This window comes from Vipera berus, assembly GCF_964194415.1.
Source record: "Vipera berus genome assembly, chromosome: 4".
Lineage (NCBI taxonomy): Eukaryota > Metazoa > Chordata > Lepidosauria > Squamata > Viperidae > Vipera > Vipera berus.
This window is the reverse complement of record NC_138206.1, coordinates 75,625,699-75,648,916: the sequence shown is the minus strand read 5'-3', so window position 1 is coordinate 75,648,916 and position 23,218 is coordinate 75,625,699. Positions and strand designations below refer to the sequence as shown.

Below are 23,218 nucleotides of genomic sequence, written 5' to 3'. Positions count from 1 at the left end.
ATCTCCGCTCCTTCCAGCGCGATCTTAAAACCCATCTCTTTGAACAAGCTGGCCTGGCCTGATGGGATGGGGTTGGATTTTATAAATGGATTTTAACTGTTAATCTGTATTAATTTATTATGGGCACTGTTTAATTACTTTTTAATAATTTTTAAATTTTGTATCTTGTTTTTATGTATTGCCCTGTTCACCGCCCTGAGTCCTTCGGGAGAAGGGCGGTATAGAAATTAAATTAATAATAATAATAATAATAATAATAATAATAATAATAATAATAATAATAATAATCATCATCATCATCATCATCATCATCATCATCATCATCTTACCTGTCAAGATCTCAGAACACACTTGAAGATAAGAAAGAAGAGCTGATTGAATGGAAGCTAGAGTTGTTAGGAGAATTGTGAGAAACTAGAGAAGGAGGGACGCTGTTTAATGAATACCAATGGGCTGAGTGTCCTTCCAAAAATACTTTAATCCAATTGTCTTTCTTATTTCAAACAATATACACAAAAATAGAGGAAGAATTACTTGATTATTCAAATGCATTGACTTGGAAAGTTAGTTGGCAAAGGAAGAAAGCTAGAGTAAGACTGAAGAAAATAGAGGTTTTGACCCATTAGATGGGATATTATACTATTAATCAGATGTTTGAACATGACTGAGAATAGATAATTGCTAGAAATAGAAGTACTATTATAACCAGAAAGATAGGATTTATAACTAGAATATTATATTTTGGTATGAGAAGGGAAATATGAAAATGCTAAGAGGGTTTGAATAAGGGAAGCTTTTGGTTACCCAAATATAACATTATGAGAAATTATAAGTGATAGAGACATTTTGAACACTAATGGGAAAATATTTTTTTAAAAGCGGGACAAACAGGATATTAATTGAGCAAATGGATATTAAGTGCAATTAAATGCAATTAAGATATATTTTGGTTAGAAAAGATATTTTAAACCAACATTATTGATATTATTAGGAAAATGTAACAAAGATGTTGATATTTAATTGTATATGTATTAACAACAATAAGAATTGTATTTGCCTAATGTGGGAAAATATATACTACCAGAAGAAGAGAGGAAGCATTGGATGGTGTAATATTGGGCCTAGATTGAAGAAGTTAATATGTACCACTGAATTACTAATGGGCCCAGGACAACACGTTGTTTATTAAGTACTTATGACTGTAAAACTAGAACATTAATAAAATTTTATATAAAAAATATAAAAGGAAAAAAGAATGACATTGCTATAGGTGTATACTACCAGCCCCCCAACCAAGCAGAAGAAATAGATGAATTTTTTGCTAAACAACTAACAAATGTATGTAGGAAATATTCCACAGTAGTAATGGAAGACTTTAACTACCCTGATATCAACTGGGAGACAAACCCTGCAGCAAGTGGGAGATCAAACTGATTTCTAACCAATCTAGCTGACAATTTGTCATCCAAAAAGTAGAGGAGGAGGGAACTAGAGGGAAAGTCATACTGGACTTAATACTTACTAACAGAGATGATAGACAGAGTTGAGGTTGCCAGAACTTTGGGTGATAGTGACCACATCATATTGGAATTCAATATAATGCAAACCAGTGTCTTACTGTAAACTTTAAAAGAGCAGATTTTAACAAACTCAGAGAAGCCCTAACAAAAATTCCATTGATGAAAAGCCTAATTCTTACTAATAGAGAAGTGATAGAGGGAGTTGAAGTTGCTGGAACCCTGGGTGAAAGTGACCACATCATGCTGAAATTCAATATAATGCAAACACAAGCAATACAAAATAATCCAACTAGAGTCTTAAACTTCAAAAGACCTGATTTAACAAACTCAGAGAGAACCTAGGAAAGATTCCATGGACAAAAATCTTAAAAGGGAAAACAACTCAAGAAGTTCGGGAAACTCTGAAAAATATGATCATAAAAACCCAGTCCAGCACAATACCACTGGAAAAGAAAAAGATGAAATCCAAGAAGAAACCAGTATTGTTGCACAAAGATCTCTCTGATAAACTGAAAGATAAAAAGGACAAGTACAAAAAATGGAAAGAGGGACACATACCCCGTGTTTCCCCAAAAGTTAGACCCAGCCCGATAATGAGCCCTAGCTTGATTTTTGAGGGTGGGCCTAATATATGCCCTACTCCAAAACTAAGCTCTAGTTTTGGGGCGAGTTGTTGTTGTTAGCTGCGAAGTCGTGTCCGACCCATCGCGACCCTATGGACAATGTCCTCTACCATCTTCTGGAGTCCATTTAACCTGGAGTCCATTTTTAGGGGCGAGGCGCACCCCTAAAAATCAAGTAGGATGGCAGTGGGGGGGTGAAGCTGCCCCATGTGTCCCATTCCCGCTTACCTTACTGATAGGACCACCACAGCAGGGCCTCCCACACCCCAACACCTGTCACGCCGCTATTTGACGTCTGCGGCTACTTGCCGCCACTTGTGGCTGGCCACCATGTGGCACATTGCGCCATTGCCACTCCTGTCAGCACGATGCTACATGGTGCTTCGTGCCCCTTTCACTGCTCAGGCACTTTGGGCCATTTCTGCTGCTTGCGCAGTGCTTTGGGCCACTTTCACTGCTTGTGCAGCACTTTGGGCCACTTCTGTTGCTCGCGCACTTCAGGCCACTTCTGTTGCTCATGTGCTACAGGTCTCTTCTACTGCTTATGGCAGGAGGCCACGTGGCACTTTGGGCTGTTTCAGCTGCATAAATGGCCCTAAGAGCCACGCGGCATCCTGCCACAAGCAGCAGAAATGGCACAAAGCACCATGCAGCATCCTGCCGGGAAGAGTGGCAATGGCACAATGCACCACATGGCATCTGGTCACAAGTGGCACAAGCGGCCATAGAAGAAGTCAAGCAGCAGTGCAACAGGTGTTGGGGTGTGGGGGGCCTGGCTGTGGTGGTCCTAAGATAAGACATTCTCCAAAATTAAGAGCTAGTGCCACTTTTGGAGGCAAAAAAATAGAAGACCAGGTCTTAATTTGGGGGAAACATGGTAACTAAGGAAGTCTTCAAACATAAGGAAACTATAGCCCAACCTACCAAAAACCTAACTAAAGACAGACTGGAAATGAAAATTAAAATAAGCAAGAAAATAGAGAACACCTATCTCTTTCCATTTTTTGTACCTGTCCTTTTTGTCTTTGAGTTTATCAGAGAGATCTTTGTGCAGCCACACTGGTTTCTTGTTAGATTTCTTGTTGTTCTTTTTCAGTGGTATTGTGCTGGACTGGGCTTTTATGATCATATTTTTCAGAGTTTCCCAAGCTTCTTGAATTGTTTTCCCCTTCAGGATTTTCATCCAAGGAATCTTTCCCAAGTTCTCTCAGAAGTTTGTTAAAATCAGCTCTTTTAAAATCTCTGGTATCATTATGTTCTATTTCTTTTATTTGCATTATATTGAATTCCAGTATGACATGGTCACTCTTACCCAAGGTTCCTGCAGTTTCAACTCTCTCTATCACTTCTTCTCTGTCCATGAGAATTAAGTCCAGTATGGCTATCCCTCTAATTCCATCCTCTACCTTTTGGACAACAAATTGGTCAGCTAGGTTGGTCAAGAATCTATTCAATTTCTCATTTGGTTCAGAATTAATGTTCCAGTTGATGTCAGGGTAATTGAAGTCTCCCATTACTATTGTAGTGTGTTTGCTACATATATTTGTTAACTGGTTAGTAAAAAGTACATGTCTTTTTTCTGCTTGTTGTGTGGCCTGTGGTATACACCTATGGCAATGTCATTCTTTTTCTTCTTTTACATTGACCCATATGCATTCTAGGATGTTTTTGTCTTTGGTCTCATGCATTTCTGTAGCAATCTTTTACATATAGTGCAGCTCCACCTCCTCTTTTATGGGGTCTATTTTTTATCAGTTTGTATCCTTTGACAATATAAAGAGGCAGCCTTTTCCTTTAAATTGCTTTGCTCTTAGAATTAAATGATGCTGGGGTGGGGGGAGGAAGAATGTTTCCCCTGGTTGTTTTTTAATAAGATAAGAAATGGCATGTTACAGAATGGAAGGGAAGCTTTGCCCTTCAAACTGATTGGAGAACGCGATTTATAACTGCTAATTGGAGGAGGGAATTGTGCTAGATATTAGGTGCTGAAGAGAGGGGAATTCAGATTTTAGCATCCACCATGTTGTGCCGATGCTTTGTTTTCACGATTAAAGACTTTTTAGGATAAACAATGCCTGAAAGTTCTTTGAAGTATTTCGTTAGTCAGAACCATGACGTCTTCAATGTTCCACTCATGGTTTCATCCCTCCAAGTTTCAGTAATTCCAATTATATCATATCTACCCTCATGTATTAATAATTCTTGTTCATCCTGTTTGTTCCCCAAACTTTTTGCACTTGTATATACTCATTTTAGATCTTTATGTCTGACTTTGGGTATGCTTTCTATGTCTCATATTTGGTATTTGAGTTTGTCTTCCTTCCCATCCTTCCTTACCTCATTATTTGATTTTTTCCTAGGGTTTTTTGCTTGTAATTAGGTCCCGGAGATCCTAAAGATTGGTCACCTTCCTCTCTCAGTTTTAGTTTAAAGCCCTCCTGATAATTTGAGCCAGGTATTTTCCAAAATAGTAGAGGACAGGAAGGCCTGGAGGAATGTTGTCCATAGGGTCGCGATGGGTCGGACACGACTTCGCAGCTAACAACAACAACAACAACATTTTCCAAAAACATTCTTTCAGGTTTTTGTGAGGTGCAGCCAGTCCCTTGCCAAAAATCCATCATGGAGGTAGTGCAGATCATGCAGGTAGTCCAAAGTTATTTTGATGACATCAACCCTTTAGCCAGTGGTTCACTTCTTGAATCCTTTGTTTTCTTACCAGATGTTGACCTTTTGTTGGAAGTATAGAAGAAAAAACTACTCTTGCACCTAACACCTTGACCTTCTTGCCTAGCTGTTCATAATAATTCAATATTGTTTTCAGGTCCATTTTCATGCCATTTGTCCCTATGTGTAGTAGTAGAAAAAGGTAGTAATCTGTGGGTTGTTATTATTTTGGTTAGGTTCTTAGCCTCATCTTTAATTTTTGCTCCAGGGAGGCAACATACAGCTGCAGCTGGGCCTCTCTCAGCAGGCAAGGTTTGCTGTAGGCCGCTGCCCTTGTTGGTGTTTTCCTCTTAATTGCTCCAATTCTTCTTCTCTTTTTCCCTTCTCCAGTCTTGTTTCTTTTCCTATGATTTATCTTCCCCTCTCCGCCTCTCCTCCTACTGTTTTGTCTTAATTTAAAATCAGCTTTACTCCTCATGATGTAACCATGCTTCCTCTGTTGAGAATGCAAGTGGGCAATCTCCAAATCATTTAAATAAGTTTAAGTTTAAGTTTATTGAATTTTTATACCGCCCTTCTCCCGAAGGACTCAGGGCGGTGAACAGGGCATATGAATAAAAATACAAAAGTACAAAAGTTAAAAAAGGATTAAATTATTGCCCAAATTAAAACAATCAAAATATACAAACATTAAAACCCTGACTCCCCATCAGGCCAGCTTGTTCGAATAAATGGGTCTTTAACCCGCGCCGGAAGGAGCGAAGATCTGGTGCCATCCAGAGCTCAACCGGCAGTTGATTCCACAAAGCCGGGGCACCCACAGAGAAGGCCCTCCCCCTGGGGGCCACCAGCCGGCATTCTCTGACCGGAGGCACCCTGAGGAGGCCCTCTCTGTGGGAACGCACAGGGCGGAGGGGAGTCGACGCCGGCAGCAGGTGGTCCCCGAGGTATTCCGGACCCATGCCATGTAAGGACTTAAAAACCATCACCAAGACCTTGAACCTCACCCAGAAGACAACTGGTAACCAATGCAGCTCGCGGAGCAAAGGTGTAACATGGGAGTACCGGGAAACTCCCAAGACAACTCTCGCGGCCGCATTCTGTACCAGTTGGAGCCTCCGAGTGGTCTTCAAGGGAAGCCCCATGTAGAGAGCATTGCAATAGTCAAGACGAGAGGTCACTAGCGCATGAGAGACCGTACACAGGGCATCCCGGTCCAGATAGGGCCGCAACTGACGCACCAGGCGAACCTGAGCGAAAGCCCCCCTAGTCACGGCTACTATGTGGTCTTCTAAGGTAAGCCGTGAATCTAGGAGGACTCCCAAGTTGCGGGCCCTATCCACGGGGGATAATAAATTTAAATATAAAGCTGTTATTTAAGTAATAACAGCTAGTATTTAAAATCTGTCAAGACTTCTTTGACTTCCTCAGAAGACAAATACCTTAAACTTTCAGAACTGAAATCCACATGTGTACAGATCTGCGACTCTTTCCTTAAATATATATAAAGAAAAGTTACAGGAATTGGGTATGGCTAGTCCAGAGAAAAGAAGGACTAGGGTGGACATGATAGCAGTATTCCAGTATTTGAGAGGTTGCCACAAAGAGGAGGGGGTCAACTTATTTTCCAAAGCACCAGCAGGAAGGACAAGAAAAAATGGATGGAAACTAATCAAGGAGAGAAGCAACCTGGAATTAAGAAGAAACTTCCTAACAGTGAGGACAATTAACCCTTGGAACAACTTGCCATCAGAAGTCGTGGGTGATTCATCACTGGAGGTTTTTAAGAAGGGACTAGACAGTTGCTTGTCTGAAATGGTATATGTGCTTAAACAGGGGGCTGGACTAAAAGACCTCCAAGTCCCTTCTAGCTCTTTTCTGACTGATATAGTCATCTGAAAACTTTGTTATAATTAAGAAACTACTGAGAAGTGGGCAAATAACTGAATGAGAGCAAATATTTTCATTATCTTTTTTACAAAGTATGGGGAAAAAGAATCCAGGGAATAGTAGATCAATCAGCTTGATACAGTGACCAAAAAGTTCCAGAACAGAATCAGTGTGTAGCAACTGAGAACAGTATGTCAGATGGTAAAACTCAACATGGATTAATCAATGCTGATCTTGATTTCCTCAAAAAGATTGAGGCAATGCTATTGGTGTACTATATCTTCATTTTAGGAAAGTGTTGATAAAATAACCAGTGACATTCTACTTATTAAAATAAAATTACTACATTTATATGTTGCCTGGCTCCCAATGATACTGGTGTTTTACACACTTAAAGCATTTAAAAACCAAAAGCAATACATAAAACACAGAAATAAGCACAAGTCAGAAGAAGAATGATGGTAAAGGAAACAAACCCAGAAGAGAACACAAAGCAAGAAAAAGTCATCCTTCTCAAAGGTCTGGGCAAAAAGCCAGGTCTTTAGAGCTCTTCCAAATACTAGTAGGAAGGGAACCACTTAAATTTCAGGAGGAACTTCAGTCCAGAGGCTTCACTGGTTATTCTGCATGTTATTAAAATTAGAAAATAGTGGTGTGATATAGAACAGGGCTTTTCAACCGGTGGTACGCGTACCACTGGTGGTACGTGAGCACCTGGCTGGTGGTACGCAGCATCGCCGGGAAGGCACGTCGGAATCCTGGTACCTGTAAGGTGATCAGCCTGCTCCTCCCCCATTGCCCACAATCCCCGGGAGAGCCCCGCGCAAGCACCTTGCCAGCTGCCGAACCCTGCCTTTTGAGCAGGAGCGGCCTTGCCCTGCTTGCCCTTGGCCGCCTCCATGGGTGCCGCTCTAGCGTGGAGAGGGTGAGGCCGGTTCCCGTTCGGCCCGCCAGCCCTGGGAAAGCCCCACGTGAGCGACTTGCCAGCCGCCGAACCCTGCCTTTTGAGCAGGAGCAGCTGTCAAGCCCTGGGCTCGACAATCAATCAAGGGGGGGGGATCCGGGCAGCAACCTAGCTACCTGGCCTGCCAGCTGCTCGTTGCTCCGCTGATCAGCTGGGAGGCTGAGACTCTGGATTTTAGCCACCGACCAGATGAGAACACTGCTGATCAGCTGGGAGGCTGGGACTCCAGATCTGATGCTGCCAGCCAGGTGGAAGTCCCAGCGGGTGGCCCCGATGCCGCCAAACAGCTAGGAGCATTCGACAACCTTCTCTCATGGCCGCCAGTCAGCTGGGAGTGCTGGTGCTTTTGAGCAGGAGTGGCTGTCAAGCCCCGGGCTCCCAGCTGACTGGTAGCCCCGAAAGAAGGTTGCCAGCCTCCCAGCTGATCAGCGGTGTTCTCCTCTGGTCATTGGCTCAAGTCTGGAGTCTCAGCCAGGCAGGAGCCCGGGATCAGAATTTCTGAGCATGACTTCTGAGTGCGGCTCAGCTGATTCTGGGCTCCTGCCTGGCTCACTTAGCAAGCAGCCTCTTTTCCGCAAGCGAGCCAGGCAGAAGCCCGGGATCAGCTGAGTCGCGCTCAGAAGTCGCGCTCAGAAATTGCACTCAGAAACGCTGATCATGGGCTCCTGCCTGGCTCACTTGCAGAAAATAAGCTGCTTGCTAAGTGAGCTGGGTAGGAGCCCAGGATCAGAGTTTCTGAGAGCGACTTCTGAGAGCGACTCAGCTGATCCTGTGTTCAGAAATTGCACTCAGAAACACTGATCCCGGGCTTCTGCCCGGCTCATTTAGCAAGCAGCCTCTTTTCCACAAGCAAGTGAGCTGGAACCCAGGCAACACCGGCGCTTGCGGCTTTTCTGCAGCACAGACCCGAGGGCTGCTTCATTCCCATTTGACCTCTCACAGGATCCGGGCTGCCTGCACTGGTGGGAAACACGGCGCTTCTTTTTTCCAGCGGTGGAGCGCAGGTGTCACTTGGGAAAGACTCTGCGAGATGCCCCTTTGCAGCGGGTTTCCCCTTCTGTTATATATCGGAGGTTTGAAAGGCAAGCTACTCCCAGGCCATAAAAGTAGAATCCAAACGGTGAGAGTGATGCAGCTCTCTGACTCTCTGCTTCAGGCTAAAACAGTCTCAAAGTTGGGTCCAGAGATTACTTCGCCCGAAGGAAGGGTGACTTGGTGGCGATGCGGGTTTGCTTCCTTTGGAGGAGGGAGAAAAGCATCGCTCTCTTCCTTCAGGCGGGTGCAAATGTAACTTAAGAACGGTAGCAATGCAGCCAGAAATGGGTATCTCTTGACAGCGCTGGGGAGAGTTATGGGAAGAACGATGTACACGGAGAGGATTGGGGAACCTGGCTCAAATGCTGGGCTCTGGTAGGGGAAAAATGACTGGGAGAAGTAGCCGATTCGTAATGTACATGCCTGAAAACAGGAGGTGAACCGGTGACATCCCCACCCTGCCTGTGTGCGTGCGCAGAGGCTGAGGTGCATGCGCTCTCCTCTGCCTTTGTGCGTGCACAGGCAGGGCCATGATGTCAGTGGTTTTATTTTGCCCGGCCGCTCTGTGTGGATGAGAATGCACTGCTATCTGCCAAAACCAGGCTGGGATCTGGGCGGTGTAGCACAGGACAATAGGAGGGAGGGAGGGAGGGAGGGAGGGAGGGAAGGAGGGACGGAGGGAGGGAGGGAGGGAGGGAGGGAAGGAAGGAAGGAAGGAAGGAAGGAAGGAAGGAAGGAAGGAAAAATGGGAGAGAGGGAAGGCAACCATCCCAGTCCCACTCCCCTCCACCAGTGTCCCACAGATTTCCCCCCCCCACAGACACCCCAAAATCTGAGTGATGACCTGGCCATTGATCACATGACCCTGGGACACTGAATGTTTTAAGTATGAATCAGTTGCCAAGCATCCGAATGTAAATCACATGACCCTGAGGATGCTGCAACAGTCATAAGTGTGAAAAATGGTCATAATTCACTTTTCAGTGCCATTGTAACTTTGAACAGTCACTAAGCGAATTGTTGTAAGTCGAGGACTACTTGTACTTTATGATTTCTTTTTCTTTTTTTGGTCAAGTTTTTGACACCTTGCTGGGTGACTGGTGGTACTCGGATATTGCCTTATCCTAAAAGTGGTACAATGGGTGAAAAGGTTGAAAAGCCCTGATATAGAAAATATGACAATTAGAGGAATTTATAACTGGATCAAAACTGATACTCAGCTCTCATCAATGACTGTTCATCAAACTAGACAAAGGCATGAAGGGGCATCTTATACTCAAGGCATTATTAATAACTTGAATGAAAGAAAAAAGAATGTTTATAAATTTATAGATCTTACAAATGTAGATGGAATAATTAAGCACATAAAAATGGAAGCAAACTTCAAAATTGTCTTGAAAAATTAGAAGCAGTTTTCAAAGCATAGGTCATGACCCACTCAAGGCCCTACAGGAAACTAGGTAGAGGAATGAAATATTTCTAAAATGGATTAAGCATACACAGGAAAAGGAAAAATGCTGTCAACACTTCTGCTTGTGAGATGTCAGCACTTGTTTCTGCTTTTTGAGGGTAAGCCACCACGGGCTTTTACAGGCTAAAGGGCTAATAACCCTCAGAGCAAGTTTGAGAAATGGCTAAATTCATGGGTCTAGCTGTTAAAAACTGTTAAAGATTATTTATTATTTAGTTTTAGTCACAGGAAGTTAACATGAATTCATTTACTATTTTAGGTTAGGATTCCCAAACTGTGAATCATGACTTGCTATAAGTCAACAGCAAATCTGAGGAATTGTACATATAAATGTGGATTGCTGCCTAAACTTACAACTGGCTCTTTTGAACAAAGGTTCTGACAAGGCTACGTACAATTTGTGCAGACTAAATGGCCTTCAGTCAACTTCTTCTTATAGCATGCATAAAACATATACAAGTGACTTCTAAAGTTTTTTCACAGCTAACATACCTCACAAAAATTTTGGCAATGGTTTTTCTTCAGATCCCAGGACTCTTTGCAAGGTTCCAAACACTGAAAAGAATAATTTGAAAACATGTCAGGAAGTAAAAAGATACCTAGTTCTTTAATCAAGATAGAAATTAAAAACATTGTTTTTGGAAGAAAAAAAAACAAGAACTGTATCAGTGCAGAAAAGTGAATATATAATGTATTCTGAAAGAACAACAGCACAGTTAATTGGCTTCAGCATGGAAAACTGCAATTAAATTAGCATATTTGATATTTCTTATTTATAGTAGTATTTATTTCTTTTTCTCATACTCCATAAATATGATCATCAACATCTCATCAATGACTTACGATATCAAAATTTTTAGAAAAGTCTCTTTTTCTGGGATGCCAGTAAATGTGTCAGAGCCTCAATATATTTCTTTCTTATGCTCTCATTTTTGGGTTCTGCCATTGTATTGGGGGGGACCTAGGGGGTCTTATGCAATGTATTTCCTTTGCTTTGTTCTATCGTCTTTGGAGTATCTTTGTGGGGTGAAAGGAATGTGCCTCTGGCCATCTGCCTTATCTCCGGTTGGGTGGGAAGAAGCCACGGAGAAATGTGACAGCCTTGAGAACAGCGCCTTATCAGTTCTTTCCCACAACAACTTAACACCTGTGGATTGGTTCAATTGAAACCGTCTGGATGGACATTTGTGGTGAGGTTTAAAATGGTTCTTTTAATGTAACATTTTGTGCAGGAAATCTTCACATCCTGCCTTACATCCTGCTATCAATACCTTCCAATAAAAGTTCCTGTTGAGAAAATGCAAGTTTCAAGAGTTCTGCTTTCTTGGGAGAATTAATTGAGGCAGGTCATTACATTAGTTTCAGCAATCCTCCCAGCTGGGAGCTAGACCCAAACAAGTGGTTGCGAGGGTAAGGATTACGCGGAGACAGCAGGCTCGGGTTACAGGTATTTATTGAGGTACACCCGGCAAAACTTTGCCAGTTTGAGTTCTTTATATAGCCAGCTGGAAGTTGGTTCCTCCAATCAGCGGCTCGGCTTCTCCCGCCGGGGCTGCTGGCCAATCGGCTGAGTCGGCTTCTTGACAGCTAGAGTCCTCGTGCTGCGCTGTCAGCTTACGCGCTTGCGCTGTAGCCGGCGGCAATTTGACAGCTGTCAAATTGCCGCGTGTTTCCCTGTCAGCCGTATTTACCTCATGTAACCAACTATTTAAACCATAACTAATAACATAACGTTAACATTAAACATTTGATATTAATATATATCACCCCTTACCCCTCCCCTTAACTGGTGTTGTCCTTGCCTCTTCGTTGTTGCTTGTTGCCTGCCCATTCGTAGTCCTGTAAGTAGGTTGGGGGTTGTCTAGTCCGGCTGTAGCGACGTGGGGGTATTTCATTTCCTTGCTCCCCTTCCCCCAGTCTTGGTTGGTTAATTGCGGGGAGGTGAAGGGGTTCGAGTTCTTTTTGTTGACTGGCCTGGTTACGTTGAGGTGAGTGTGTGATGTTTTGGGGCTGCCGGCTTCTCAATTGGTCTGTGTGCCTTCGGATGTGCCCGTTGCGCTCTGTGTCTATTAAATAAGAAAGTGGACCCGTCTGGTCAATGACAACCCCTTGTAGCCACTTAGGTCCTTCAGCATAGTTTCGGGCCCATACATTTTGACCAATTGAAAAGGACCTTGGGGGTAGGGATTGTTCAGCTTCGGCATTGGTTCTATCAGGGTGCATTTTATCCAGTCTAGTGACAAATCGATGTCCCCATCGTAATTCAGCCGGAGATTTTCCCGTGGTGGTGCATGGGGTGGTGTGCTGGGCAAGCAGGAATTGGGAGAGTCGACGGTGCCAGTTGCCTTTAACTATTTTCTGGAGAGCGTCTTTGGTGGACCTCACCATAACCTCTGCCAATCCATTGGACGAGGGGTGGAACAGAGCCGATGTAACATGCTTAATAGAGTTGCCCCTCGTGAATATCTGAAATTTGCGAGAGGTAAATTGGGGGCCATTATCGGTAACCAAGATGTCTGGGAGGCCGTGTGTGGCGAAAAGCCCCCTAAGTACCTGTACTGTGGTGGCGGTATTAATGCTGCGGACTGGTACTGCTTCTAACCATTTTGAATAGCTATCCACTACAATGAGGAACGTTTGTCCCTGGAAGGGTCCGGCAAAATCTAAATGAACCCTGGACCAAGGATTCTTGGTTGTCTCCCATCTGTGTGTAGGGCTCTGAGGTGGGGCTGAGCGCGTTAATTGGCAGGGATAGCATCCTGCAACATGGTCTTCTATGTTCTTATCTATGTCTGGCCACCATACGTAGCTCCTGGCCAGGGCTTTCATTTTAACTATCCCTGGGTGTCCCTCATGTAGTGTGAGCAAGGTTCTTTCTCTGTGTTTCTGTGGAACTACTACTCTGTTTCCCCAAAGAATGCATCCCAAATGGGATGACAATTCTTGTTGTCTTGTGAAGAATGCCTTAAAATTCTGACCCGGACATGTGGCCGGCCATCCTGCCGTGACCCAATGTAGTACTCTGCTGCAGATTTTATCGGTGGCTGTGGCAGAGGAGATGTCCTTTGCCGTCAAGGGACATTCCAGCAGTTCTGAGATCGCTAAAATACGCCCTTCCGGTGCAGGGTCGGGGTCTGAATTGGGCAGGGGCAGCCTGCTAAGCCCGTCTGCATGTCCTAGTTCTTTCCCCGGTTTGTGAATTAGTTCGAACGAATAGGCTGACAGTAAAGTCGACCATCATAGAATCCTTGGTGAAAGGATTTGAGGGGTTAATTTATTCCAGGTAAATATGCCAAGAAGGGGTTTGTGGTCGGTAAAAATAGTGAACGTTCTACCATATAGGTAATCATGGAACTTTTTGACCCCGGCGACAATGGCCAGGGCTTCCTTATCTATTTGGGCATAATTCCTTTCTGCCTTAGTGTTCTGTACCAGCCTGCTACCGGCCTTGCAGAAAGGCAACCCCTGTACAAACGGTAGAGACTGGAAAACAACTGAGGCTGGAAGGCGTCTGCCAAGTTTAATTCACAAGCAAAACAACAGAACAAGAAACGAGATACCGGAACTGTGATCCTCAAACGGAGCGGTTGCTTTCAGCAACCAGCCCTTCCCCAAACACTCCCTTTATTAGAGTTCAGGGCGTGGCCTCCCTGTGCCTCCTTCCGAGGAGTCCCACAGCCTTTCTCTGCTTGTTCCTGCTTGACTGCCTCCTGCGTCGGGCGTCCTTGAACAGGGCCAGCTGTGGGTCATCATCATCCGCACTGTCGGGCTCGCGCAGCTGAGAAGAGGGCCCTGGCTGGGGGCTCTGCGAAGCCTCCAAGCCATCATCAGCACGTTCGTCTTCAACACCCTCCTCCTCCCCCTCGTCTGAGTCATCCGAGACATCCGAGCCGGCTGCCGGACCCACAGGCTGGCCCTGAATCACAACACTTAGTGAGCGTCCTGGAATAGAAGGCTATTGGTTTTTGAATTCCTGTGTCCTGCAAGTGACTGAGAACTGCCCCTATCCCGTATGGGGATGCATCGCACGCGATGCATAGGGGACGGTCCTCCCTAAATAGTGTGACCGTGGAATTGTTGCATAGGGCGTTCTTTAATGCTTGGAAACTGGCATCATGCTCCGGTGTCCAGAGCCATGGACGTCCCTTGTCTAAAAGCCTATGTAATGGTTCGGCTAAGGTGGCTTTGTGTGGCAGGAATGAGTGATAAAAGTTCAAAAGTCCTAGGAACGCTTGTAACTCTTGTTTGTTTTTTGGTGTAGGGGCAGCTTTGATGGCCCTGATTTTGGTGTCGGTAGGGTGGACTCCCAGGGCATCAATTTTGTAACCGAGGAACTCGGTAGAAGGAACTCCTATTTCGCATTTATTTTTTTGTAATTTGAGACCCGCTGCCCTGAATCTGCTCAGAACAGCTGATAGCCGGTCTGCTAAATTTTGCTTATTTTCTCCGGCGATGAGCACATCGTCAAAGTATGGGCATACCCCAGGAATCCCTCTTAGAGTTTTCTCCATAATCTCTTGGAAAATTCCTGGGGCAGCCGAAATGCCGAATTGGAGGCGTTTGACTTTAAAAGCCCCGCGGTAACGATGGTCTGCGCATCTGCGGTTTCAGGAGTTACAGGGAGCTGTAAGTACGCCTGTGCCAAGTCAAGCTTGGCAAAGATGGCGCCAGAAAAGACGGAGGAGAGGACGTCTTTCACCGCGGGGACCGCGTAAGCATGTGCGTTTAATGCCCGGTTTAGAGTAGCTTTGTAGTCGGCACATAATCTAATTTGGCCGTTGGGTTTAATAGGTGTCACTATAGGGGTTTCCTAGGTCCCTCTGTCGGTGGGCTCTAGGACTCCTATTTTGATAAGGCGGTCCAATTCGTCCTCAATCTTCTTTTTGAGGGCGAATGGGACCCTTCTTGCTCTTATTCTTATGGGTGGGACCCCCGGGTTTAGTTTAAGGGCAATTGGGGGCCCTGTATATTTCCCTAGGGAACCGTCGAAGATGTCTGCAAATTGTTTGCAGACGTCGTCGAGGCTTGCGGCCTGTGTGGCGTTTACCCCTGTTAATTTTATGTCTAGTGCTTTGAACCAATCCAACCCAATTAAGTTGGATCGGTCTCCCTGGGTGACTAGGACGTTGAGGGGTCCCCAGAACTTCTTAAATTCCACGAAAATTTTTGCTCTACCCTTCAGAGGTATTGGGGACTTCTGATAGTCCGCAAGAAAAATTTGGGGGGGGGTTTTAAAGGAATTTGTCTACGGTTTCTTTGGCAAATTTCCTTAAATGTTTTTCCTGAAATTAGGGTGACTGAGGAGCCGGAGTCTACCTCCAGCTCGCAAGGGAGTCCTTGAAGCCTGGCCTTGATCTTAACCTTAGGATTTAGTCTGTGGCCCTCCCCCCCTTCCCCGTCTTTGTCTACTGCCTGTACTAGGTACCTGGGGGGCTCGGCCTTTAGGGGCAGTGGGGGTCTCATACCTGGGGACGTTGCTTTGAGTTCGTGGAGGTCTTCGCGATTTCGGCTTCGGCACACTGTTTTGATGTGTCCGGATTTGCCACAGTTGTGGCATTTGGCATTCCTGAACCGGCAGGAGGATCTGATGTGGTTCCCTCCGCAGCTGGAGCAGGTAGTTCGCGGTTCTCTGGTGTTGTTCTTTGGTCTTGCCCCTTCTCCTCGTTCGGTTTTGCGTGTTTGAAGCCTTTTGAACATACGGTGGATGGCGTCCACATCGGTTAGGTCTTCCAGTTCCCCGCCGTCCCTGGGAACTATCTCACCCTAGTTCACCGCTCCGGCTTGTCCATTTCCCGCTTTTGTGAGGTCTCCTGGGTGACTATCTTCGTACGCCTGAATCTCTCTAGTGACTTCAGCCAGATTCAGGGTGGGTTTAGCTATAATTTTTTTCTGGAGGCGTTCGTCTCTCAGCCCTATGACCAGTTGGTCCCTTATCCGGTCCTCCAGGTCTGGGAATTGACACCATCGGGCGGCTTGCCTTACTCCCGCTACGAAGTCGGCTGCCGGTTCTCCGGGTAGTTGGCGTCGCCGCGCGAACTGGACTCTCCAGTAAATCTCCGAGCGCGTCGGCATGTAGTGTTTGCTGAGCTTCTCGGTAAGCTCGGCGTAGGTTGCCTGTGCGACCGGTTCTGGACTGCAAAGTCCTATGGCCACGTCGTACACGGCGGGCCCGCTCAAGTACAAGAGGGCTGCTGCTTTGGCTCAGTCTTCGGTTATTTTACTAACCAGCAGGAACCCTTCCACTTGGCCCAGGTGCGATTCCCACCGTTCGGGGTATCTCGTGTCAAATTCTCGGATCTGACCGAATGTGGCCATGCTGTCTCGGTTCTTCGCGCTGCTTGCCGTAAGGTGTATGTGTGGAAGTTATAACTTCCTTTTAGTGACTAGCTCTGAGCCTCCAGAAGGTTTCCCTTCCTAGGCTTCAGCGACTTCAGCTCAGCAAGCAGATCCCATCTTCGTCGCCAGTGAAGTGGTTGCGAGGGTAAGGATTAGGCGGAGACAGCAGGCTCGGGTTACAGGAATTTATTGAGGTACACCCGGCAAAACTCTGCCGGTTTGAGTTCTTTATATAGCCAGCTGGAAGTTGGTTCCTCCAATCAGCGGCTCGGCTTCTCCCGCCGGGGCTGCTGGCCAATCGGCTGAGTCGGCTTCTTGACAGCTAGAGTCCTCGTGCTGCGCTGTCAGCTTACGCGCTTGCGCTGTAGCCGGCGGCAATTTGACAGCTGTCAAATTGCCGCGTGTTTCCCTGTCAGCCGTATTTACCTCATGTAACCAACTATTTAAACCATAACTAATAACATAACGTTAACATTAAACATTTGATATTAATATATATCAACCAGGAAGAAAAAGTTCCTAGCTGATGCGCTCTCCTGATTGCCACAGTACAAAAGTGAACGCAAAGAAGTTCACGAGGCAATTATTCCCAGTCCACAAACTGCAGCCCAACTCACACCTCACAGGACCCCTAATCCTAGAAGGGACTTCCATCGGCTCAACGCCTAAGTTGTTCCTAAAGCATATCTATCGACTACATGGAGCCCCGAAGCAAATAATTTCGGACAGAGGGGTGCAATTCACAGCGAAATTTTGAAGAAACTTTCTTAAATTAATTGGATCCTCTCAAGGCCTGTCAACTGCTTTTCACCTGGCTACTAACAGAGCCACAGAATCCACCAATAAAATGGTGGAACAATACTTTAAGATGCTACATCTCTTGCCAACAAACTGGACCGACCTCCTCCCTTTTGCAGAGGTGGCTTAAAATAATTCAGTACATAGCAGCACTGGCTACACTCTTTTCCATGTAGCCACAGGGAAAGAATTCAACCCCATACCAGAATACCCTCAGTTACCCTCCGCTTCCCAGACTCTTGATTATTGGGTGAGGGGTTGGGAAGAAGTTTGGAAAAATACAAAGGTGGCCTTAAAAAAGACTTTTGAGACCTACAAAAAGCAAGCTGACAAAAAGAGAGCTCACCAAAGAACATTCCAAGTTGAGGGAAAGGTCTATTTGTCAAACAAATACTTACGCCTTAAACTACCCAATAAGAAATTGGGACCAAAATTCTTGGGGCCTTTCCCCATTGTGAAAATCATCAACCCGGTCACAGTAAAATTGAAACTACCCAGACCTTTCAGAAAAATTCACTTGGTGTTCCATTGTAGCTTGCTGAAACCTTTTTGAACCTCCACTTTAAGACCTCCCCCTAAGAAAGCACCTGGACCCCTCGTGGTAGCAGGTCAGATCCATTATGAAGTGAAACATATTCTTGATTCTAGAATCTTTAAGGGAAAATTGCAATACCTAGTACAATGGAAGGGATACCCATTGTCTGAAGCCATTTGTGTGAAATCTAGTGTTTTGAAAGCTGACAGACTTATTGAAAGGTTTTATGAGAAACACCCCAACAAACCAAAAGCCAGTTCCTAACTTGTGTTATGTTTACATTAAGGATCTGTCCTTTTTGTAAAGGGGGGCCGGATGTCAATGCTGCTAACATCGAATATTATTGCTTGACAAGAGATGAAGAAGTAGCTATTTCATATATTAAACTTGTGTATTGCTTTAAGACTTGTGTATTGTTTTAGATTTTAGATTTTATTAGATTTATATACCGCCCTTTTCCCGTAGGACTCAGGGCGGTTTACAAGGTGTTTAAAACATCAATACAAAAATTTAAAAAAACAATTAAAAATGACTAAATTCAATTCCTGAAGTAGAAATATTAAAAACCCCAATTAAAACTCTCAGCCTGGGCTGGAAAGCTCAAAGAGCCAGGTCTTCAGGTCCCGGCAAAATGAGCGAAGGTCAGGGCCAGTCCTAAGCTCCACGGGCAGCTGGTTCCAAAGGGCAGGCGCACCCACAGAGAAGGCCCTCCCCCTGGGTGTTATCCACCGGCAGTCTTTTACCGGCGACACCCTGAGAAGGCCCTCCCTGTGGGAGCGCACAGGACAAAGGGAACATGATGCCGGCAGCAGGTGTTCCCTCAAATATCCCAGACCCAAGCCATTTAGGGCTTTATAGGTCATCACCAGCACCTTGAATCTCACCTGGAGGGCAACCAGAAGCCAATGCAGCTCACGGAGTAGAGGTGTTACGTGGGAGTATCAGGAAACCCCATCACAACTCACGTGGCTGCATTTTGCACCAGCTGAAGCCTCTGAGTGGTCCTCAAGGGCAGCCCCATGTAGAGAGCATTGCAGTAGTCTAACCGGGAGGTCACGAGCGCATGAGTGACTGTGCGTAGGGCATCTTGGTCCAGATAGGATCGCAACTGGCGCACCAGGCGAACCTGGGCAAAAGCCCCTCTGGTCACGGCTCCTATGTGATCTTCAAAACTGAGCTGTGAATCCAGGAGGATGCCCAAGTTGCGAGCCCTATCAACGGGGGGTAACACCTCACCCCCCCATCGTTAACGATGGAATAGATTGGTTAACCCGTGATGCTGGTATGCACAGCCACTCAGTCTTGGTAGGATTGAGACGAAGCCTGTTTCTCCCCATCCAGACCCGGACCACCTCCAGGCAACGGGACATCACGGCGAGGGCATCACTGGGTTGGTTCGGGGTGGAGCAAAAAAGTTGGGTATCATCAGCATACTGATGATACCCCACCCCGAAACCACAAATGATCTCACCCAGCGGCTTCATATAGATTTTGAACAGGAGGGGACCTTTTAGTTTAAGGTTAGGAAGGGGGATGAGTAGGATTGCACTTTTCAAGGCTATCTCTAACTAAGAAGATAAGGCTTTGGTCTTCTAATGGAAGGGAAACTGATTCTTTAAATTAATTGGAGAATATGATTAATGACAAAATTAGAAAGGTGGAGAATTGTGTTTTACTATATTGTGCAAGGGGCGGAGATTTCAGATTCCACCTTCTTTCGAGCGAGCATTTGCCAGTGTATTAGGCTAATAAAGGACTTTTAAGGTAAACAATGCCTCAGAGTCACTTGAAAAGCCCATATGTCGGAAACTTGACATAGGGGTTCCGAGAGGTGTGAGTTGTGCCACAGATTGTGAAGTGTGGATAATTGCCTCATTGACCTCTTTGTGTTCGCTTTTGTACAGGGGCAATCAGGATAGCGCATCAGCTAAGAAGTGTTTTCCTCCCGGGATGTACTTTAGAGTGAAGTTGAAACGATTAAAGTACTGTACCCACCGCACTTGTTTTGGGGAAAGTTTGCGGGGGGTCTTCAATGCCTCTAGGTTTTTGTGATCTGTCCATACTTCAAATGGCACCTTGCTCCCCTCTAGATAGTGTTGCCAGTTTAACAGGCTCCTAATGTTGATGGCCTCCTTCTCCCAGATTGTCCATCTTCTCTCACTTTCAGTGAATTTTTTGGAGGTGTAGGCACAGGGTTGTAGGACTCCACTTTTGTTCTTTTGCAGTAATACAGCTCTGAGTGTAATGTCACTGGCATCAGCTTGGATTACGAAGAGCTCTCCTGGGCATGGGTTCTTTAGGACGGTTTCAGCAGCAAATAGTCTTTTTAAATTCTCAAAAGCTGTTTGACAGCTCATTGTCCAAGCTAGTAGTTGGCCCAGTTGTGGCTTCCCTCCTCCTTTGGCTGTTTTGAGTAGTTCTGTAAGGGGTAGGTCAATCTCGGCAAAGGAGGGGATGAATTTGCGATAAAAGTTGGCAAAATCTTTTAATATTTGAATACACAGCAGTTCTAGCAAAGTTCTATGCGTAGCTGAATAATTATAATTCTCTCATCAATATAAGTTTGAGAAATCTGTACTGTAGGTGCATCTCAAACTACAATGTGAAAATATAACAAAAAATATCTTTTATCAGTGACAAACTATTAGATATACTTCATAGTGTACTTTTTCTATAGCCACATATAACTTATTAGCTTATTAGTGCAAAGAATTATTAGATATTGCTGCCTTGTTAAATAGAATTCCATTTAATGGACTCCGTTCCATTCAGGGTTCCCCAAGCCCACTGGCAAAACCATGTCTTCAGAGCCTTCCAAAAGAGTGTCAGAGTGAGCGCTAGTGTACTTTCTGGATGGATGTTCCAGAGGAAGGGAGCCACCACTGAGAAGGCCCTTCTTCTGGGTCCTGTCAGATGTACCTCCCTAGAGGACAGGATCTGCAACATTCCTTGCCTCACAGCTGTAGTGGGTTGGGTGGATGTGACTGACAAGAGATGGTCCCTCAGATAACCTGGTCCCAAGCTATGAAGGGCTTTAAAGGTGACAACCAGCACTTGAATTGCACCAGAAGCAAATTGGCAACCAACGCAGCTCCTGCAGGAGAGGTCATACATGGGCCCACTGTGGTCTACACAAAACCATGTAGGCCACTGCATTTTGAACCAACTGGAGCTTCTGGATGCTTTTCAAAAGCAGCCCCTTGTAGAGTGCAATTCAGATGACTAGGGCAGGGGTCAGCAAGCTGAAACAGTGAAAGAGCCACTCAGAACCAGTTCCCTCACAAAAGGAAAAACTGGGAGCCGCAAAAAAATGTGTGCACATGCGCATACATCCGCGCATGCACAGAACAGGGTTTGACTGAAGAGTGGAGCCAAGGCGAGATATGCACCTACCCTGCATATTTGAATTGATTGGTTGAACTTTTTTAGTCCCACTTTTTTTTTGGACTGCACATGGCAGAGGACTGGGAGCCGCAGGAGATGACTGAAAGAGCCGCATGCGGCTCCGGAGCCGCAGTTTGCAGACCTGTGGACTAGGGCATTAGTAACTGTGAATAGGAATTGTTGGTCCAGGAAAGGGCACAACTGGTGCACAACAGGGTGCACTAAGGCCCTTCTGGCCACAACTGTCACCTGCTCTTTGAGCAGGAGTCGTGAGTCCCAGAGTACCCCCAGATTACCTACTGGATTTGTTTGGGGCAGTGCCACCCCATCCAAGAGCAAAGGTGGCAATTCTTCATGCACCAAAGTACTCCAAACCCAAAGCCACTCAGTCTTGCCAGGGTTCAGTTTCAACTTATTGTCCCATATCCAGCCCCTAACAACTTCCAGGCATTGCAAGAGGAAGGTCATTGTATTGCTTAACTCACCACAGGTTGAGACATACAGCTGAGTATCATCAGCATATTGATGATGTCTCAGTCCATGGTGATGGACTTCACCCAATGGTTTCATGTAGATGTTGAATAGGAGAGGATGTTGTGGTTCCTCAACTGCCAGCAGATCTGGCAGCCGAGTCAGATGAATAGGATGAGAGGGAAGGGGTGTCTAGGTTCACATAGGAATCTGTAGAAGGCTCTGAGGAGCAAGAAGACTCAGAGCCAGATGTGGAGCCAGGCCCTTCTAGTCATACTCAGGCAGAGAGACAACTGTCTTGGGGGCCTGAACTGAGCGAAGTGGAGGAACAGCTGGGGCCTGTCCCAGATGTGCATATGCGCAGAGAGGAAAGGTGTGCAGGACAATGGAGAGTGGTGGGAAGGCTCTCCAGGAAAAGTAAGAGACTCTAAAAAATCACACCTTGGCTGGACTATAAAGTGGAGAGGTGTGGGGGGCACCAGTTGTCACAGGCAAGTGTTCATGCTCCAGTATGTTGTTTCTCTCTTGGATTTCTTTTGCCAGGACTCTTTGCCAATTATCCAAGTTTGTCAGATTTCTTTGTTTTTGGTTTGAATTGCTAATAGAGCCTTACTGCTGAGAACTCAAGAGACTTTGTACTTATATCAGCCAAGTGAGAGCAGAGACTGCTACTGTTTGTTTTAACACCTAAGGACTGGTTATCTGGAGTTTATTCCATAACCGCCTTATTAAAATAAAAAGGGGTTATGTTCTCATGAGTTCCTGCCTTGCTCATGCCTTGTTAACTGAAAAGGGGTTTTTAACACAATTAGCAGTTGAGTAGCACTCACGAAGGCTGGGTCAGAACAGAGGAGAATACTGAGCCCTGCAAGACCCCACAAAGCAGTGGGTGAGGGCTGGACCTCTCGCCTCCTATTAACACTGAGAGTGGCCACAAAGAGCTGGTTCCGGTGGCGGCGCGGCGCCGAAGACAGCCTCCCCTGGCTGCCCGCGGCTCAGCTGTTTGTTTTTTCGCCCGAAACAGCGCCGATCAGCTGTTCGGGCGAAATTGAAGCCCCCTCCTCGGGAGAAGAGGAGGGGGTGAGGCCCCAGGTAGGGGTAGAGTTCTCCGAGGCCGCCTGAGCTTGGAGCTTGGGCGGCTGAAGGATCGAACTCCCCCGAAGCCTGGGTTGCTCCCAGCTGGCCGTCGTCTCTGCTCCGAACTTCTTGGAGCAGAGCCAGGCGTCTGCGAACCATCCCTGCCTGAAGAAAGGACTATGATTTAAAGGAGCAGGCAGAGCGGTACAAGAGGAAAAAGGTGAAGAGGATTATTTTACTATACTCTCGAACTTGTTGGACTTTTTAAACTTTAATTGAAAGTGCGTCATAATTGAGGATTAAAAGATGGCGGCTAAACCTCCCTCTAAAACTCTTCGGAGTGGTGGATCCTCGCCGGTGCAACAATCATCACTACAGGCGTTGCACCCTCCTGAAGTGCTGACATCGAAGGATTTGCGAGATGCTCTGGATAAACATGCCCAGGTA

The 23,218-nt window shown here is 45.7% G+C and overlaps 1 protein-coding gene across 2 annotated transcripts in view; it reads right to left on the bottom strand.

Annotated features, from left to right (window-relative positions):
• ANOS1 (anosmin 1) overlaps positions 1–23,218 on the bottom strand; it is a 279,804-nt gene that overhangs the window by 82,405 nt on the left and 174,181 nt on the right. For both annotated transcript variants that reach the window (XM_081327557.1, XM_081327558.1), the window contains exon 3: positions 10,663–10,725. In XM_081327557.1, the coding sequence (XP_081183683.1) occupies positions 10,663–10,725 (63 nt within the window). The remainder of the gene's footprint in view (positions 1–10,662; positions 10,726–23,218) is intronic.